General features: G+C 42.0%; 1 protein-coding gene across 4 annotated transcripts in view; it reads left to right on the forward strand.

The window, feature by feature from the left end:
- Positions 1-15,586, forward strand: part of heatr5b (HEAT repeat containing 5B) — a 41,794-nt gene that overhangs the window by 11,936 nt on the left and 14,272 nt on the right. For all 4 annotated transcript variants that reach the window (XM_036126018.1, XM_036126019.1, XM_036126020.1 and 1 more), the window contains exons 9-26: positions 2,621-2,776; positions 5,245-5,495; positions 5,591-5,702; positions 5,793-5,945; positions 6,030-6,129; positions 6,212-6,321; positions 6,420-6,583; positions 8,077-8,252; positions 8,365-8,470; positions 8,546-8,736; positions 8,856-9,015; positions 9,115-9,304; positions 10,268-10,437; positions 10,514-10,661; positions 11,310-11,489; positions 11,586-11,837; positions 13,959-14,140; positions 14,231-14,299. In XM_036126018.1, coding sequence (XP_035981911.1) covers positions 2,621-2,776; positions 5,245-5,495; positions 5,591-5,702; positions 5,793-5,945; positions 6,030-6,129; positions 6,212-6,321; positions 6,420-6,583; positions 8,077-8,252; positions 8,365-8,470; positions 8,546-8,736; positions 8,856-9,015; positions 9,115-9,304; positions 10,268-10,437; positions 10,514-10,661; positions 11,310-11,489; positions 11,586-11,837; positions 13,959-14,140; positions 14,231-14,299 — 2,870 coding nt within the window. The remainder of the gene's footprint in view (positions 1-2,620; positions 2,777-5,244; positions 5,496-5,590; positions 5,703-5,792; positions 5,946-6,029; positions 6,130-6,211; positions 6,322-6,419; positions 6,584-8,076; positions 8,253-8,364; positions 8,471-8,545; positions 8,737-8,855; positions 9,016-9,114; positions 9,305-10,267; positions 10,438-10,513; positions 10,662-11,309; positions 11,490-11,585; positions 11,838-13,958; positions 14,141-14,230; positions 14,300-15,586) is intronic.

Genomic DNA, 15,586 nt, shown 5'->3' on the forward strand with positions numbered 1-15,586 from the left:
CTCTGATTTGCTGTGCAACCTATAAACTCTTACAGGACATTATTCTGTTGTTGATGTTGGGACAACAAAAAAAAACAAAGTTCACTGTTAGTTTCTCTGCAGACGTGACTCTAGGCTCTTCGTTGTTCACTTTATACTCGCTGCTGAAGCTTTTTTCCAGTCAGTTTGATCTGTGAGACTTGCTGAAATTAAACATTTGACAACTGTTTGAGGCTAACTTGGAAAATAAATGAGAGCCGGAGTCTGGCGTGCTTCTTCTAAATTTGTTTCCCAGTGTATAAAAATGCCAAATTGGGCCACAGATCAAGAAGCAGCTTTAAATCTGATCTTTGAGTCTTTTTTTTTTTATTTTCTTTGTGTGCTCTCTCCTGACTGCTGTCTGTTAAGAGCTCAGAGGATTTCTAGACCTTTAAATTACTCATGTTGTTTCTGTTTGTATCATTGATGCTACAACCACAGCTAAATTTTTCCCATATTTAATGTTTCTGACAGAAATCCTCAGAGCTCTGAGTTGGAACTCAGTCAGGCTTATAATATTTGGACAATGACACAACATTTAGTTTAATGTGCAAGTAAAGCAGATTACGGTGGCATAAACTGTTATTTCAATTATGAAATCATAGCAAAAAGAAATAAAATTCAATGTGTCCTGCTCAACTAGAATCGTGTGTATATATAAACTTATCCATTAGGAGCTGTGTTCTGATGAAACTCATTTGTCATATTAAAAGTACCTTTTGAAAATAACCTTTAAGCAGGTATTAGTAAAAATTTTCACTAGGCCCACATTTCTGTATAATTTTTTGTTTATTAGTCTAAATATTAAATAAGTCATGATTTTGTTAGTTGTATTTTGAAAATCATCATCGTTAGCAGAAATAAAGGCTTGATACTATCAATCTGTGTGTAAGTAATCTAAATAATGTGCTTCATTTAGTGAATTTTTACTGAAATTCATTAATTTTCCAATAATATTTAAACTTTTTGAATATGAATTTATATACATAAAACAGCTTGCTGCTTGCGTAGAATCCAGACTAAACGTGTACGTGCGACAAGAAAAAGAAAATGGCGTACGGCCAAAGAAATTCTGATTTATAAAACCATGAACACAAGCACGCAATTTTCCTTTTTATAGTTCACGATTGTACCTGAATGTTTGCGTGCCTGGTTCCGCCTCACGTTCTGCCCTCTACACGGCCACATTCAACCATCAATGGTCAATGCAAAGCCCCTCATGAATGTTAATATTCATTAAAAATGGGTCAGCTGATGGATATTTCATCACGGTGACGGTAGCCCCACGGAGGAAAATTTCACAGAGAGGCGTTTATTAAATTTGTAAATCAGAGGTACAAGCACATATGTTGCCCACAAAAAACCCGACAGCTGTTTTAAATGTCAGAAGACGGCTGTACTCCATGTGGAGATTCCTCAGACGCAGTGCCCTTAACTGGACAATCAGTGGAAGGAGGAATGAGAGGTATCCCCCACAAAAGTATCCCCAAAAGTCAAGTCCCGTCAATTTATTTATTTTATTTTTTTTTGTAAATCCCAATTTTTGCTTGGAAAGTGACGTACACAAGCTTTATAAATGAGACCCCTGGTTTGCTATCAAGAGGCTCTGGCTACATTGATGAAGATTCACTTAACTCAGCATGCTGAATGCTTGAAGTTGAAGGGGAATTTTTCTGCTCTTCTTAATAATTAAGCTAATGATTATTTCACCCCTTCGGAGAGCTCATATCTTGCATTGAGAGCATTGAACTTTCATCCCAAGATGGTCAAACCAACAAATGAAAAGATTGCCTGCGAAAAGTAACCCGTTCCTTGTTTACTCTATAGTTGTTTGCTGTAAATTTTCCAGCTGTCAGCTTTCAAGACACTTAATTTAAATATAAAACGGCTTCCCATCATAAATTTATTGCATACTTTATATGGCAATAGAAAACTGCGTTTTTTCATGAAAAACCATTATTTTCCTTACGTTTGAAGCCAGATAAGATTTTTTTTTAGATACACAAGCATTCTTGTAAAGTATTAAGTCCAAAATTATTAGTACTCCTGTTAGTCTAATAAAATGTTAGACTTTTTATTTTCCTTCAGACAAAAAGGTTGTTTCTGAATTTCTTTCAGAAAGTACAACAAAAAAATTCACCTTTTCCTTTAGTAAATCTGCATTTTCTAGACCTTTAAAACTGAATTTGACATTCTGCTTTATTCCATACACATTTTCTTTAAGTGTTGATATGTATAAAAAAAATTCAAATCTTAGAAAATGCAAACGCATCCAAAATTAAAGTGTCAGTGTCCAAATATTTCTGGGGTCAATGATATAACCAAGAAATTACAGCACCTAATCGTTGAATGTGTGGCAGCAGTGTGTGGCCCAATGTGGGCAATTAAAACTACATTTAAGCAGTTAATTTGCCAGTTTGTGATACAAAGATAATGATCATCCTTATTAAATAGTAAAAAAAATCAAGTGTTGTTATATTTTAAGCCACTACGTCCACCAGTGCTGCCCTCATTCTGAAATGATTACTGTTTTATGAGCTTTTAACTGTTAAGAACAAAAAAGCAATAAGTTTGTTTTATTGTTTCTGCCGCTTTCTCTCAGAGGCCGTAGTGAACGATATGAGCGGTGAGAACAAGGCGGGAGCCGCTGACGTCTCCGCCAGTCAGCATGTCATGGTGTGCGCCCTGAAGGAGCTGGGCAGTTTAGTTCAGAGCTTGAGTGCCACGGCTTCCCCGCTCATCCAGGAGCCTTCGATCGGTGAGACGCACACACAGACGTGAAGTCCATCTCTCTCTGTGTCACTTTGGAAGGAGGATTTACACTAAATGTTCACGAGTGAAATTAAAGACGGCTTTAATTATTTAGTGTTTAGAATCTCGGGGCCAGATTTAGCTAAACAGATTTCTGAGCCACGCAGCAACGCACACATCAACAAAAACGGTATTCGATGGGGGTTCTAAACATCTTCACTTACAGGTACATACAAAAAAATCAGAATATTGCATAAAACAGAAATGTTTTTGCCAACCATCTCAGAAAGTTTTCCTCGTTTACTGTATAGAATCATTACAGAGTAATATTTTGCAAGCCTATGTTTCTTGTAAATGCATATTAACAGAAAATTGAGTGGAAGGAAGAAGTGTGATATGAAAAGGTGCACCAACTACAGGGAGAGCTGCATCCTTTTGACGATTAAGAGAAATCCATTTTAAAATATGGGGGAGCTTCACAAGGAGTGGGCTGAGGAGGCAGCCCACTCCTTGTGGGTGCATCGAGAGCCGTTAGACACAGGCGGATACTAGACAAGGGCTGCCAATGTCGCATTCCTTGTCTCTAGCCATTCCTGAACCAGAGACAACATCAGACCTGGGCTGGGAGAAGAGTAACTGGACTGTTGCTCAGTGGTCCACAGTCCTGTTTTCAGATGAAAGTAAATTTGGCATTTCATTTTTACATCAAGGTCCCAGAGTCTGGGAGGAAGAGAGGGGAGTCACAAAATCTGCACACTGCAAAAACGAATCTAAAAATAAGTAAAATGTTCTTAAAGTTATTGTATTTATCCTTGATTTGGGCAGGTAAATAAGATCATCTTCCAATGGAGTGAGTATTTTGACCCCTAAAATAACATAATTAGAAATCCTGCACTTGAAATAAGATGATGGAGATGAATTGAACCATCTTATTTACGGGCTCAAATCAAGTACAAATACACTCATTTTAAGAACATTTTACTTATTTCTAGTTACGTTTTTGCAGTGCATTGTTTGAAGTATTGTGCGACATTTCCACAGTTAATGCAGCCATATACCAGGAAATTAATACTTGGAGATGCTGTTTTTATTTTCCAGCAGTACCTGCCACCTGCCCACCCTGCCAAAGGCACCAAAAGGGGTTTAGTGACAATTGTGTTCATGTTCTTGATCGGCCAACAAACTCCCCTGACCTGGGAACCATAAAAAATAAAAATCTGGATTGTTGTCAGGAGGAAGATGAGAGACACCAGACCCAACCAGGCAGATGAGCTGCAGGCAGCTATCAAAGCAACCTGGGCTTCTATCACACCTACAGAGAACCTCAGGCTGATCGCCTCTATGCCACGGTGCATTGACGCAGTAATTCATGCTAGAGGCCCAACCAAGTGTTGAGTGCATAGAAATTTATATACTTTTCAGAAGCCTGACATTTCTGTTTAAAACATCCTACTTTTGATTGGCCTAATGTGATATTCTAATTTTCTGGGACACTTAATTCTGAGTTTTCTTTACCTTTAAAGCAGATCACCAAATATACAAGAAAGAAAAGCTTGAAAATTTTACTCTGTGTGTAATGAATCTCTAAAAAAAAACATTTCACTTTCTGAAATGCCTGGGAAAAAAATATTGTGGTTTTACGCAATATGGTAATTTTCATTAGCTGTCATGTTTAAACAAGTGAATTTCCAAATAACATGGAAATTGCCAATGTAATAGCACTACGAAAACGGACGTTATCATCTCTACTAACTACAGATCTATGGAGTGAAACAAATGGAAATAAAATAAAATAAAATAAAAAAAGGTTGGCAAAACTTCTTAATCAAAAAAAGGTCTTTAGTGTAACTTTGCTGTTTTCTCAGCTTTTATTCGATCAAAAAAAAAGCTTTAAAAACATTCTTTCATTTTTATTTTAGTTTTTTAAAAATCTTTTTAATAATTTTTAATTTTGTAATTTCAAATTTTCCCTTTTCAGATTGAGTTTTACAAATTGTGTTTTATAGATCACATTAGCGTCACATCTGGGGGCGGGCTTTCCTCTGGAGTGAGGAGCAAAGAAACATTTCCACTGGTCTGCTTGGCCGTTACCGACAACATTTTATTGTTCGATGTGCTTCAAGAGCGAAAAACTGGCACACTAGTGTCTTTATCCTTTGCAAATTTGCGCGTATGAGGCGACAGATGAGACGGGTAAGGGGTAAGCTGGAGTGAAGGTAGAGGCAAGCATCTTGTTTTGGTCTACAGTGGTAAAAAAAAATCACTTATTGCTCCTTTAATGTAGTATGGTAATATTTAATCTAAGCACTATGTCAATTATGATAATGGTGATGCATGGAGAAGCTGTGGGGCTAAATAAGTTTGTACTTCCACCCACTCCTCTGAATACGTCAGACTAATCTCTAATTCATATGATTTAATATTATGCTGCTGATAACCTGCATGTATTCAACTAAAACCGGACAAATGTTCCAGGGCTTCTCGAAACGGTGACGTCCGTGCTGCTGCACCCGAGCATGGCCGCGCGTCTGGCGGCCGCCTGGTGCCTGCGCTGCGTGGCCGTGGCTCTGCCCTATCAGCTGTCTCCGCTGCTGGACCGCTGCGCGGAGAGAATCAACAACCTGAAGAGTTCTCCCGAGGCCGTGAGCGGCTACAGCTTCGCCATGGCGGCCCTGCTGGGAGGAGTGCACCAGTGTCCGCTGGGGATCCCTCACTCCAAGGGCAAGGTGGGAGAAGATCACCTTTAATTTAATCTCTGTCGCTTTTGATCGCCTCTGCCGTGGTTAAATAAGAAGGTAAATGGTCTTTGCTTGATGTGTAGCTGGTGGTGAGCATAGCGGAAGATCTTCTGCGTACAGCTGCTCAGAACAGCCGGCTGTCCCTGCAGCGAACGCAGGCTGGATGGCTTCTGCTGGGGGCCCTCATGACGTTAGGTGAGGGTCACGTAAACGACTCAAGCTGCTTGCCCTGGAGTTTCTTTTCCCCCTTGTTGCCACTGATCGTCTTTTAAAACACGTTTTCAGGCTCCTCACTCGTCCGCTACCATCTTCCCAAAATGCTGCTGCTGTGGAGGAACGTGTTTCCACGCTCCCAGAAGGAGCTGGAGGCCGAAAAGGCCAGAGGGGACTCCTTCACCTGGCAGGTCACCCTGGAGGGCCGAGCTGGAGCCCTGTGTGGTAAAGTCCTCCGTCCCTGTAAAGTTTCAACCCGCTCTATAATCTCGGCTTCCTCATGTTATCGTATGTTCCTCTGTGCTGCAGCCATGCGTAGCTTCGTGGCGCACTGCCCCGAGCTTCTCACCGAAGACGTGATCCGCCGGCTCATGTCTCCCATTGAATGCGCGATGACCATGATGTCTCAGTGAGTTCCTGGTTCACCGGCTGATGATTTTATAGGTAGAGACACGCGATCGTAATTATTTCCCAAATGCTTTTTTTTCCAGGGTCCCAGCCATCATTAAAGTCCACGGTGCTCACCTAAAAGCGAGTGCAGCGATGGTGAGACTCAGGTTGTACGACATCCTGGCCCTCTTGCCTCCTAAGACGTATGAAGGTATCGCTGTTGCTGTTTAAATGATGTTTGGTACATTTTGCAGAGCTTTCTTGGGCTGTTTTTAAAGTTTTATAATCTTTTTGTTTTGCTGTTTTCAGGCAGCTTCAATGCTCTCCTGAGGGAACTGGTGGCAGAGTTCACTCTGACCGACAACTCTGCCAACACCACCACGTCTCTGCTGCGCTCTCTGTGCCACTACGATGACAGCGTGCTCATGGGCTCCTGGCTGCAGGAAACGGACCACAAGTCCATCGAGGATCAAGTTAGTTTGGCTTACCTCTAATATTCCTGCAAGATCACTTATAGATTGCCTTGGAAAAGTGTATTACACTCTTTTTAATTTAGTTTTATTTATATAGCGCCAATTCATGAAGCATGTCATCTCAAGGCACTTTACAAAGTCAAGTTAAATCAAATCATACAGATTGGTCAAAAAGTTTCCTCTCTAAGGAAACACAGCAGATTACATCAAGTCTTGACAAGCAAGAATTCACTCCTCATGAAAGAGCGTAGAGCTAGAGGGACAGTCGTCTGCATTGTCCATGGCTTTGCAGCAATCCCTCATACTGAGCATGCATGAAGCGATGGTGGAGAGGAAAACTCCCCTTTAACGGGATGGAAAACCTCCAGCAGAACCACCAGCAGAATCTGGCTCGGGTTAGAGAAGACAGAGCAGAGACACAAAAAAGAACAGAAGCACACATTGATCCAGGTATCCTTTCTGTGTTATATAGTAATAACGGATGTTCTGCCCCCCTCGATAGTGTCACAGCTAAAAGAACACCAGACCAGGTGTACCTTCTATGAAGAGAAAAATGACAGAGAACTTTAAGTAAGTTATAAGTTGAACTAACAACAAACAATGATAATTGGAGAACAGTAGGAGAACTCAACAGAGTGGCATTCTAAGCCTATAGCAGCATAACTACAGAGATGGCTCTGGGTAACCTAAGTCACTCTAACTATAAGCTTTGTCCAAAAGAAAACATTTTAAGCCTAGTCTTAAAAGTAATCTTTCTCATTTATTCTATGTTCTTATTGCCTAACTTATTTAGAAAGAAAAGGATGCACAATTTTAACACAATTTTACAAATAAAAATCTGACATGTGTGACGTGCTTATGTAGTTGGCCCACTTTGATACCCATCTCCCTGTAGAAGTTACGTAATTATCCAATACCCTAAATTAAAATCATCTGCCTGTTAAAGTTCTGTAATTAGTAACTTCTACAGGCTGCTTTGAGAAGGACTCAGAGGTTTGTTAGTGAACATTAGTGAAACAACAGCATCATGAAGGCCGAGGATCAGCAGACAGGTCAAGGAGAACATTGGTTAGATGTTTAAAGCAGGGATACACTGTGGATCAGTTTTCTTTTATCTTTATAAATAAGTGCCCCCTTTGTGTTGGTCCATCAAATAAATACCAGTAAAGTGAAGAAAGGGAGGCGGTGCAGGGGTACACCCGTGTTCAGAAGCCTTATTCCTCGACACGGCGGTCCAGGGATCGAGCCCCGACCTCGGCACCTTTGCCCCTGTCTCTCAACCCCAAATCCTGTCAACCTTCTGCCACATAAAAGTAGAAAGACCTACAAAGATTACACTAATGTTTGTTGTGAAAGTTGCAGAAATGATCCATGGGATGGGAATACTTTTCAGATACACTGTAACCTTAATGGTCATTGAGCTTCTTGGCTCTGTACGACACTCAATCTGTGTTTTGGGGTTTTTAGTGTAATGCGACTCTGTTCATCTGTAGCTGCAGCCCAACAGCGCATCCGGCAGCGGCGCTCTGGAGCACGACCCCTCGTCGATCTACCTGCGTGTTCCTGTCGGCGAGGCCGTCCCAGGCCCCCTCCCTCTGGGCGTGTCGGTCATCGATGCCTCCGTCGCTCTGTTCGGGGTGGTTTTCCCCCATGTCTCCTTCAAACACAGGTGAGCAGTTTGCCGCTCACAATGAACGCCTTTTCTGGTGTTTATTTTCTTACTGTTTAACTTTTTTTTGTGTGCGGTTTTGCATGGTTGCTTTGCTTCGTGTGTGTTTCAGGCTGCAGATGCTAGACCACTTTGCAGAGTGCATAAAGCAGGCCAAAGGAGTTCGGCAGCAGGCGGTCCAGCTCAACATCTTTACCGCAGTGCTTAGTGCCCTCAAGGTAAGAAAACAGACAACATGTCCACTTAAAAGCAGGACCATTGACGTTATAAGTCTAATTTGTTACTGATTGAAGGGTTTGGCTGAGAACAAGAGCACTTTGGGCCCAGAGGAGGTGCGCAAGTCGGCCCTGGCCCTGGTGATGGGAGCTCTGGACAATCCCAATCCCATTTTGCGCTGTGCTGCCGGGGAGGCCCTGGGCAGGATGGCTCAGGTGGTGGGAGAGGCCACTTTCATCGCCAGAATGGCCCAAACTAGCTTTGACAAGTAAGCATATCGTCTTTTTTGTGTTTTAAATGCTTTCATTTGTTAAAAAAACTTGTTTAGCTCCAGGTTAGAAATGTGAATAATCAGTTTCGTTTTCGTCTTTTCTGGCGCGGCTGAAGGCTGAAGTCGGCCCGTGACGTGGTTTCAAGGACGGGCCACTCGTTGGCTCTCGGCTGTCTGCATCGATACGTCGGCGGGATCGGCTCTGGCCAGCACTTAAAGACCAGCGTCAGCATCCTGTTGGCCCTCGCTCAGGATGGATCCTCTCATGAGGTCCAGGTATTAAACAGGAGCCGTTTAAAAGCAGCATGTAAATGTATGTTGTTTTTTTTTCTTTTGAAAAACCCAAATTTGGTCCGTGTGCACCTCTTTTCTCAGACCTGGGCTCTGCACTCCCTGGCTCTGATCGTGGATTCTAGTGGCCCCATGTACCGCGGTTACGTGGAGCCCACGCTGTCCCTGGTGCTCACGCTGCTCCTCACCGTGCCGCCTTCTCACACCGAGGTTCACCAGTGTTTGGGCCGCTGCTTGGGAGCTCTGATCACCACCGTTGGACCAGAATTACAGGGTAAGTTTGGCTGATTGTGCCCCGTTCGTTTGTAAGACATCTTAATGTTTGGGTCACATTACGTTAAAAGGTTATGTAGGGTTTGGCCAGCAGGTGGCAGTGACAGAAATCCTAAACCTATGTAGGCCACCATTCCAGTCTTGCCTTTTAAAAATAAATATATATTTTTTATGGGTGTTTAATACACACTTCTCCTTTATCTGGATAAACAACACCGTAAAATCGAGGACTGATGGAGGCTAAGATGTGGGTCTGCTTTGGTAAAACCACAAATGTGGTTGGTTTGTATTTACAACAGTACCCTGCACCATGAAAAATAAACGCTTCAGAATGAGTGAACGTAGCCATGAAGGTGAAAATGGGGCAATTTCTCCACTATGTATCCCCATATTTAACCCTTGTATTGCCAATTCAGCCCTTTGTACTTTAATTTTGTTCCTCTAAGCGAACCAGTTTATACCCACGTATATAAAACCATTGTATATCAGTTTATTGTTTGGTGTAGGGGTGTATTTTCATTAATTAGGGATATTAATTGTCATAAATTGTAAAAAAAAAAAATAATAATTTTATAACATTTTCTGAAATCCTTCACTTTTTTATTTTCCATCTACTTTGTTTATTATCCCCATTTGGGCCTATTTATATTTATGAAACATAAATATGGCCTTTGATCCAACCAAACCTTTGCTGATTGATATTTATTTAAATCATGAAATCATGAAACCAATTTTTCTATCGCTAATCGAAGAGCAAAACGGAGGTACTATATTTGTTATTATAGGAGGTGCACAATGCCTCTGTCTAGGTGCAAACTGACTGTAGTATTCATCTAAAAATGAATTAGTGTAAGGAACTTAAATTGAGATATAAATATTCTTTTAGTCCTTACCCCATCATCTGCAGTTTTCTGCATCTACTTGTTGCTTCCGTCTGGTTTTCTAATTAACCGTTTTTCTCAAGGAAACGGAGCGACTATTTCCACCATCCGCTCGTCCTGCCTGGTCGGCTGTGCCATCATGCAGGACCACTCGGACTCCCTGGTGCAGGCGGCAGCCATCTCCTGCCTGCAGCAGCTGCACATGTTCGCCCCCCGACACGTGAACCTGTCCAGCCTGGTGCCCTGTCTCTGTGTAAGTGAGGTGCAGGTTCTTCTCCACAGAAGAGTACGGCTCGGGTTTTCTTATCGCACTGTGGGATCCCCCGCAGGTGCACTTGTGCAGCTCCCACTTACTGCTGCGCCGCGCCGCCGTGGCGTGCCTCCGGCAGCTCGCCCAGAGGGAGGCCGCAGAGGTCTGCGAGTACGCCATGAGCCTGGCGAAGAAGGCGGGAGACGGCAAAGACAGCACGGCGATCAGTGAGTATAAACGAGGAGTAGAGCTGGGCGATAAATCGATTTAATCGATTAATTCGGATTTACAATTCTTTAAGATTTCATTTTTGGAAAATCTGGATTTTATTTTGCCAATACACTCATTGGGTTTCCATGAAGAGAACAGCATGTGATGCTGAATATATGTTTAGGCAAATGTATTGTCAAAATATTGTCAAGTGGAAACTTTATTTTACCATAATACGACATACTTCATTTCCTTATTTACTTTTTTTTTTAACTTAGTTTGAAGTTCACAAGTGCAGTGAAGCCTGTTCTTAGCTCAATGTGTAATACCACTAGCAGCAAATGTTTTGTTATATTTTCATTGTTTATAATGGCACGGCTACCATCTTGTTTTACAAGCATGTTTCACAGCTTGTTTTTAGTTGCACTTTGAATTCAGGTCAACTCCTTGACGAAATGCTTAACATAAAAGCAAGGTTTTAAAATAATTTCTTTAATTTCTTTTTATGAAACAAAAAGGAGAAAAAAATCGATTAATCGGATTTGGTATGATAAAATCGGAGATTTATTTTTTAATCCATATCGCCCAGCCCTACCGAGGAGTTAGATGAGGCTGTTTGGAAACGTTGTCCAGCTGCGCTACTGACTCCTGTTGTAATGGTTCAGAGCTGAACATAACAGAAACCGGGTTGGAAGGCGTCCTGTTCGGCATGCTGGATCGCGAGACGGACAGGAAGTTGTGTTCTGACATCCACGACACTCTGGGTCACATGCTGTCATCCCTGGCTGTGGAGAAGCTCTCTCACTGGCTTAAACTCTGCAAAGATGTCCTCGCAGCGACAACGGGCAAGTTTGCAGATTACAGCAACGGCGAAAGGAAAAAAAAAGCGACTGAACCGTGTTTCTTGAATCATCTTAAAACGCCAACTCTTCCCCTTTCAGACGTAGGGGGAGCCGTGGCGTTTGAGGTGGAGAAGGACGAGGACTCCGAGAAAAAGGAGGAGGTGGACGACGACACCATGTTCACAGGCCTGGGAGACGACGACAAGTCCAAGCCCTCCGTGGCGCCGCGCTGGGTGACGCGGGTGTTCGCCGCGGACTGCCTGTGCCGCATTATCCTGTTATGTGAGAATGCAAACAAGGCACACTTCGACCTGGCAACGGCGCGTGCCGCTAAAGCAAAGAACCCCAAAGGTACCGTTTTCAGCACGCTGCTGGAGTTTGCCGGCGTCCATTATTTATTTATTTAATATTTTGTCGTTGCCTGAGTATAAGCGGTAAAAGGTCTTGCAGCCTCTGGGGAGCTCTGGGGTCAGCTTGTAGAAAAAAGAAAAAAAAGCCGATCCATCATGTAGGTTTTGAATGAAGACCTAACAAAGCACGAGATGACTCAGCAGAATTAGGAAAGGTTTTCCACAGTGATAGATGGAGGAGCCTGTATTTATATTAGCTTCACTGAAGCAAGCAAACACAGGGTAAAAACCTGCTCTCCATATATTACACCGTTAAAAAAAACTTTGTAAGACGTCCTCTTGGTGCTAGAACAGCTGCAAGTCTTGCCTTTGCACATCTTGACACAGACCAGAAGCTCTTACTGCAGCTCTCACCGTCTGTTTAGGCTCGTAGAAGGTGCTAAAATGCAAAAGCATAGAAATGACATGACAGCAGCTGTATTACTAAATTCTGCTTCAGCACAGAGGACACAGTCATAACAGCAGATTGGCTCACCCTTTCTCCTACAAGACCCTGGAGGAGACCAGATACCCCGAGAGACAAAGTTCAGTCCGCCGCTGGTCACTGGGCGAGAGGCGCCAGTGCATCACAGGCTGGACAACCATGCAAACACAGATTCACATCATTTAATGAACCTATCAGTCATGTTTTTGGCCTGTGGGAGGAAGCCAGAGTACCCAGAGAGAACCCACGCATGCACAGAGGAGAACATGCAAACTCCTTGCAGGTAGACCTTAGCCTGGGATTCAAACCCAGGACCTTCTCCCTGCAAGGCAACACTACCAAATGCTCCACCGTGCAGCCTCAACAAGATAATATCAGTATTATTCTTTTTTATATGTCCTGTCGTGGCATTTCAGGCATAACATATGCAGGAGATGGTTTGCTACATGTGCCGGGACAGCTTTACTTTACTAAAAGGATATATTACCAGATGGCATCCGTATTGCCTGCTTTACGTTATTGAATCAAGACTGAATCTGGTAGCAAACACATTTTCTTCAAAATTCTGCCTATTTTTAGCTTAACCTATCTTCCCATCTTCTGAAAGACAGCATTCCTGTAGCAAGGTGCGATGTGTCTCACCACAGTGCTAGTTTATTCAGAGTTATGTGCAAAATTAGTTTACTAATGACTAGTTTACTAACTCTAACAAACCTCCAGAGCCTTGAACAGAACAGCTGCATTTATGTTGAGATACAGTGAAACACAGATGGGCTCCACAGCTGATTAGGTGAAGTCTGAGGGTTGATCTGGATTTTATTCTGTGGTATCAGAGTAAAAAGGTGTTAGAAAACTCCTCCTTCTACTTTAAAATTGTTGGGATAAGATATATAAGAACATTAAAGTTTGTAGTTGTAATGTGAGAATATGTTAAAAAAAGTTTTCTAAGGTGCTCTAATTGTATAAAAATAATGACAGCTTGGTTGAAGCAAGTTTCCTAATTTATAGCCCTAAAGTCAGTATTTGGTTTCTAGTCTGCATCCACAACCTAAAACCCTGAAAACGAATAATTTGTTGTTGGCAGAGGCAGCTTAGGTTTTACCTGACTCCGCCAGATAGATTTGCTCCGCATATCCATCTGGAAACCTTCCGTTGAAGTAATTTTGGGAAGGGGCGAAAATGCTGGTTAGCTGATTGGCCTATGTTGGTGATAGACGGGCCAAATGAACCAATCAGACAACCACAAGCCAAGCTACTCTTGCTGCTGCAGGTAAAGGCTCGTTAACTCAGCAGAGAAATACTCTGTAATTCCGATAAAACTTGCTCGGTAGCCACGCTAACGCTTGTTTCATCGGCTGAAGCCGCCATGTTCTTAGACTGAACTGTCGCGCTTCTCGTTGCGTCACACCTCAACCCGCTTCAAAGCTGATTGGACGTTCGTTTGGTGAACTGCTCCAAATTTTCTTTAACGGAAAGTAGCCAGACTGATCTACGAGTGAAACCTTGAAAGCTCGCGAGATCAGGATGGTCTCACGAGGCTAGCTTAGGTCCTGCTCTTCCATACATTGTTTACAAATTGTTTTTTCACTCCTCTCAAAGTGGCTTTTGTTTCATCCTCCTCCTCCTCTGTCCATTCAGGAGATCTGTTGGTGCTCCACTTGTCCGACCTCATCCGTATGGCCTTCATGGCAGCCACAGACCACAGTAACCAGCTGAGGATGGCTGGTCTGCAGGCACTGGAAGACATAATTAAAAAGTTTGCATCCGTGCCAGAGCCCGAGTTCCCAGGACACGTGATCTTGGAGCAGTACCAGGCCAATGTAAGTTAGAAATGTATCATCCGTCAGAAAACAACGTGAACAAGGGTTAGATGAGTGAAACTGGACTTAATGAGAATTGTTTGCACTTAGGTTGGAGCTGCCCTCAGACCTGCATTTTCTCCTGATACGCCATCTGATATAACAGCAAAGGCATGCCAGGTGAGACAACGCTTTGATTATTTTTTTTGCATTATTTTGTTTTTATTTCTCTTGCTGAAGCTCTGCGCTGTAGAAAGATCAATCCTGCGTTGAACTGGATACCAAATTCTCCGTCCACAACAAAACCGGTTTTATGCCACCGTGGACTTACAGGTTGTCAACCAAGGAAAAAGACACCTTTAAGATCAGCTGGAGTTTTCGAGATGCCCACACGAACAAGCGAAATGTCTCTGACAAAGGTTGAGCTGTTTGGTCAAAATGATTGGAAGAACATTTGAAAAGAGCCAAAGGCTTTCAGACCTAAAATACTGTATAAACTGTGAAACAGGGTGGTGGTAGCGGCATGCTGCGGGCTTGATTTACTGACTGTGATACAGGTGCATTGCACAAAGTGTATAGAATAAGGAAGAAGCAGGGCAGCATCAAACCCATTCGAACTGCTTTTGGAGCCGATAAAGTTGGTCTGGGTCGGCCCTGAGTGATTAAAAAAACCTGAGAGAATAATCCCAGATCCTTGTTGATGCCAATAAGAATTGTTTACTTGAGGTTAAATTCACTATTGGATATTTAACCAGATAAACCCTTGACTCCTGAATTCATATACATGTGTATATCCCTTAAAAGACATGTTTGCCTTTTAAGTAGTTGCCAAATTAAGTTGAGACTGTTACTTGGACTATTGTACAAAAAATAAATAGACATTTATGTATGTTGCAAATAGGTAACAGGCAGAATGGTCAATAACAGAAATCAATAAAATAGAAATAAATATGTAATAAACAGATTAAAAGCAGAACATAAATAATACATCAGATCTGTTAGACTGGAACTGATACATTGCAGAACAAATAATATTCAACATGTGGCAAATTTGTAAAAACAGTCGTTAGGGTCAATAATAACATACAAATACCACTGTAATAGAAATTTAATAAAATTATTTTTATCTGCAAATAGATGACAAACGGCTGATTTTTACCAAACAGTCTATATCTCAGCATATTATTTTTTATAAAGATTATTGAAAATAACTAGCCAAAATAAGTTGGGATTCCTAAAGAAAATCGGCACTGAAAGCCGATTCTACACAGCATTGTTTAGGTCTTAGCACAATGGCTGAATGTTGCAAATATGCAACAAACTGAAATGTTGTAAAAACCTCATAACATAGGTTGTTGAAGCACTCATTAATCAAGTTAGTATTTTTATCTTAGCGCAACTTACCTTTATGTACAAAAATAGCTTCTTATTTCCAGCCTGGTTTTGTCTTTGTTGCTAACGGGTTAG

Source organism: Fundulus heteroclitus, chromosome 22, assembly GCF_011125445.2.
Source record: "Fundulus heteroclitus isolate FHET01 chromosome 22, MU-UCD_Fhet_4.1, whole genome shotgun sequence".
In the NCBI taxonomy this organism is placed as follows: domain Eukaryota; kingdom Metazoa; phylum Chordata; class Actinopteri; order Cyprinodontiformes; family Fundulidae; genus Fundulus; species Fundulus heteroclitus.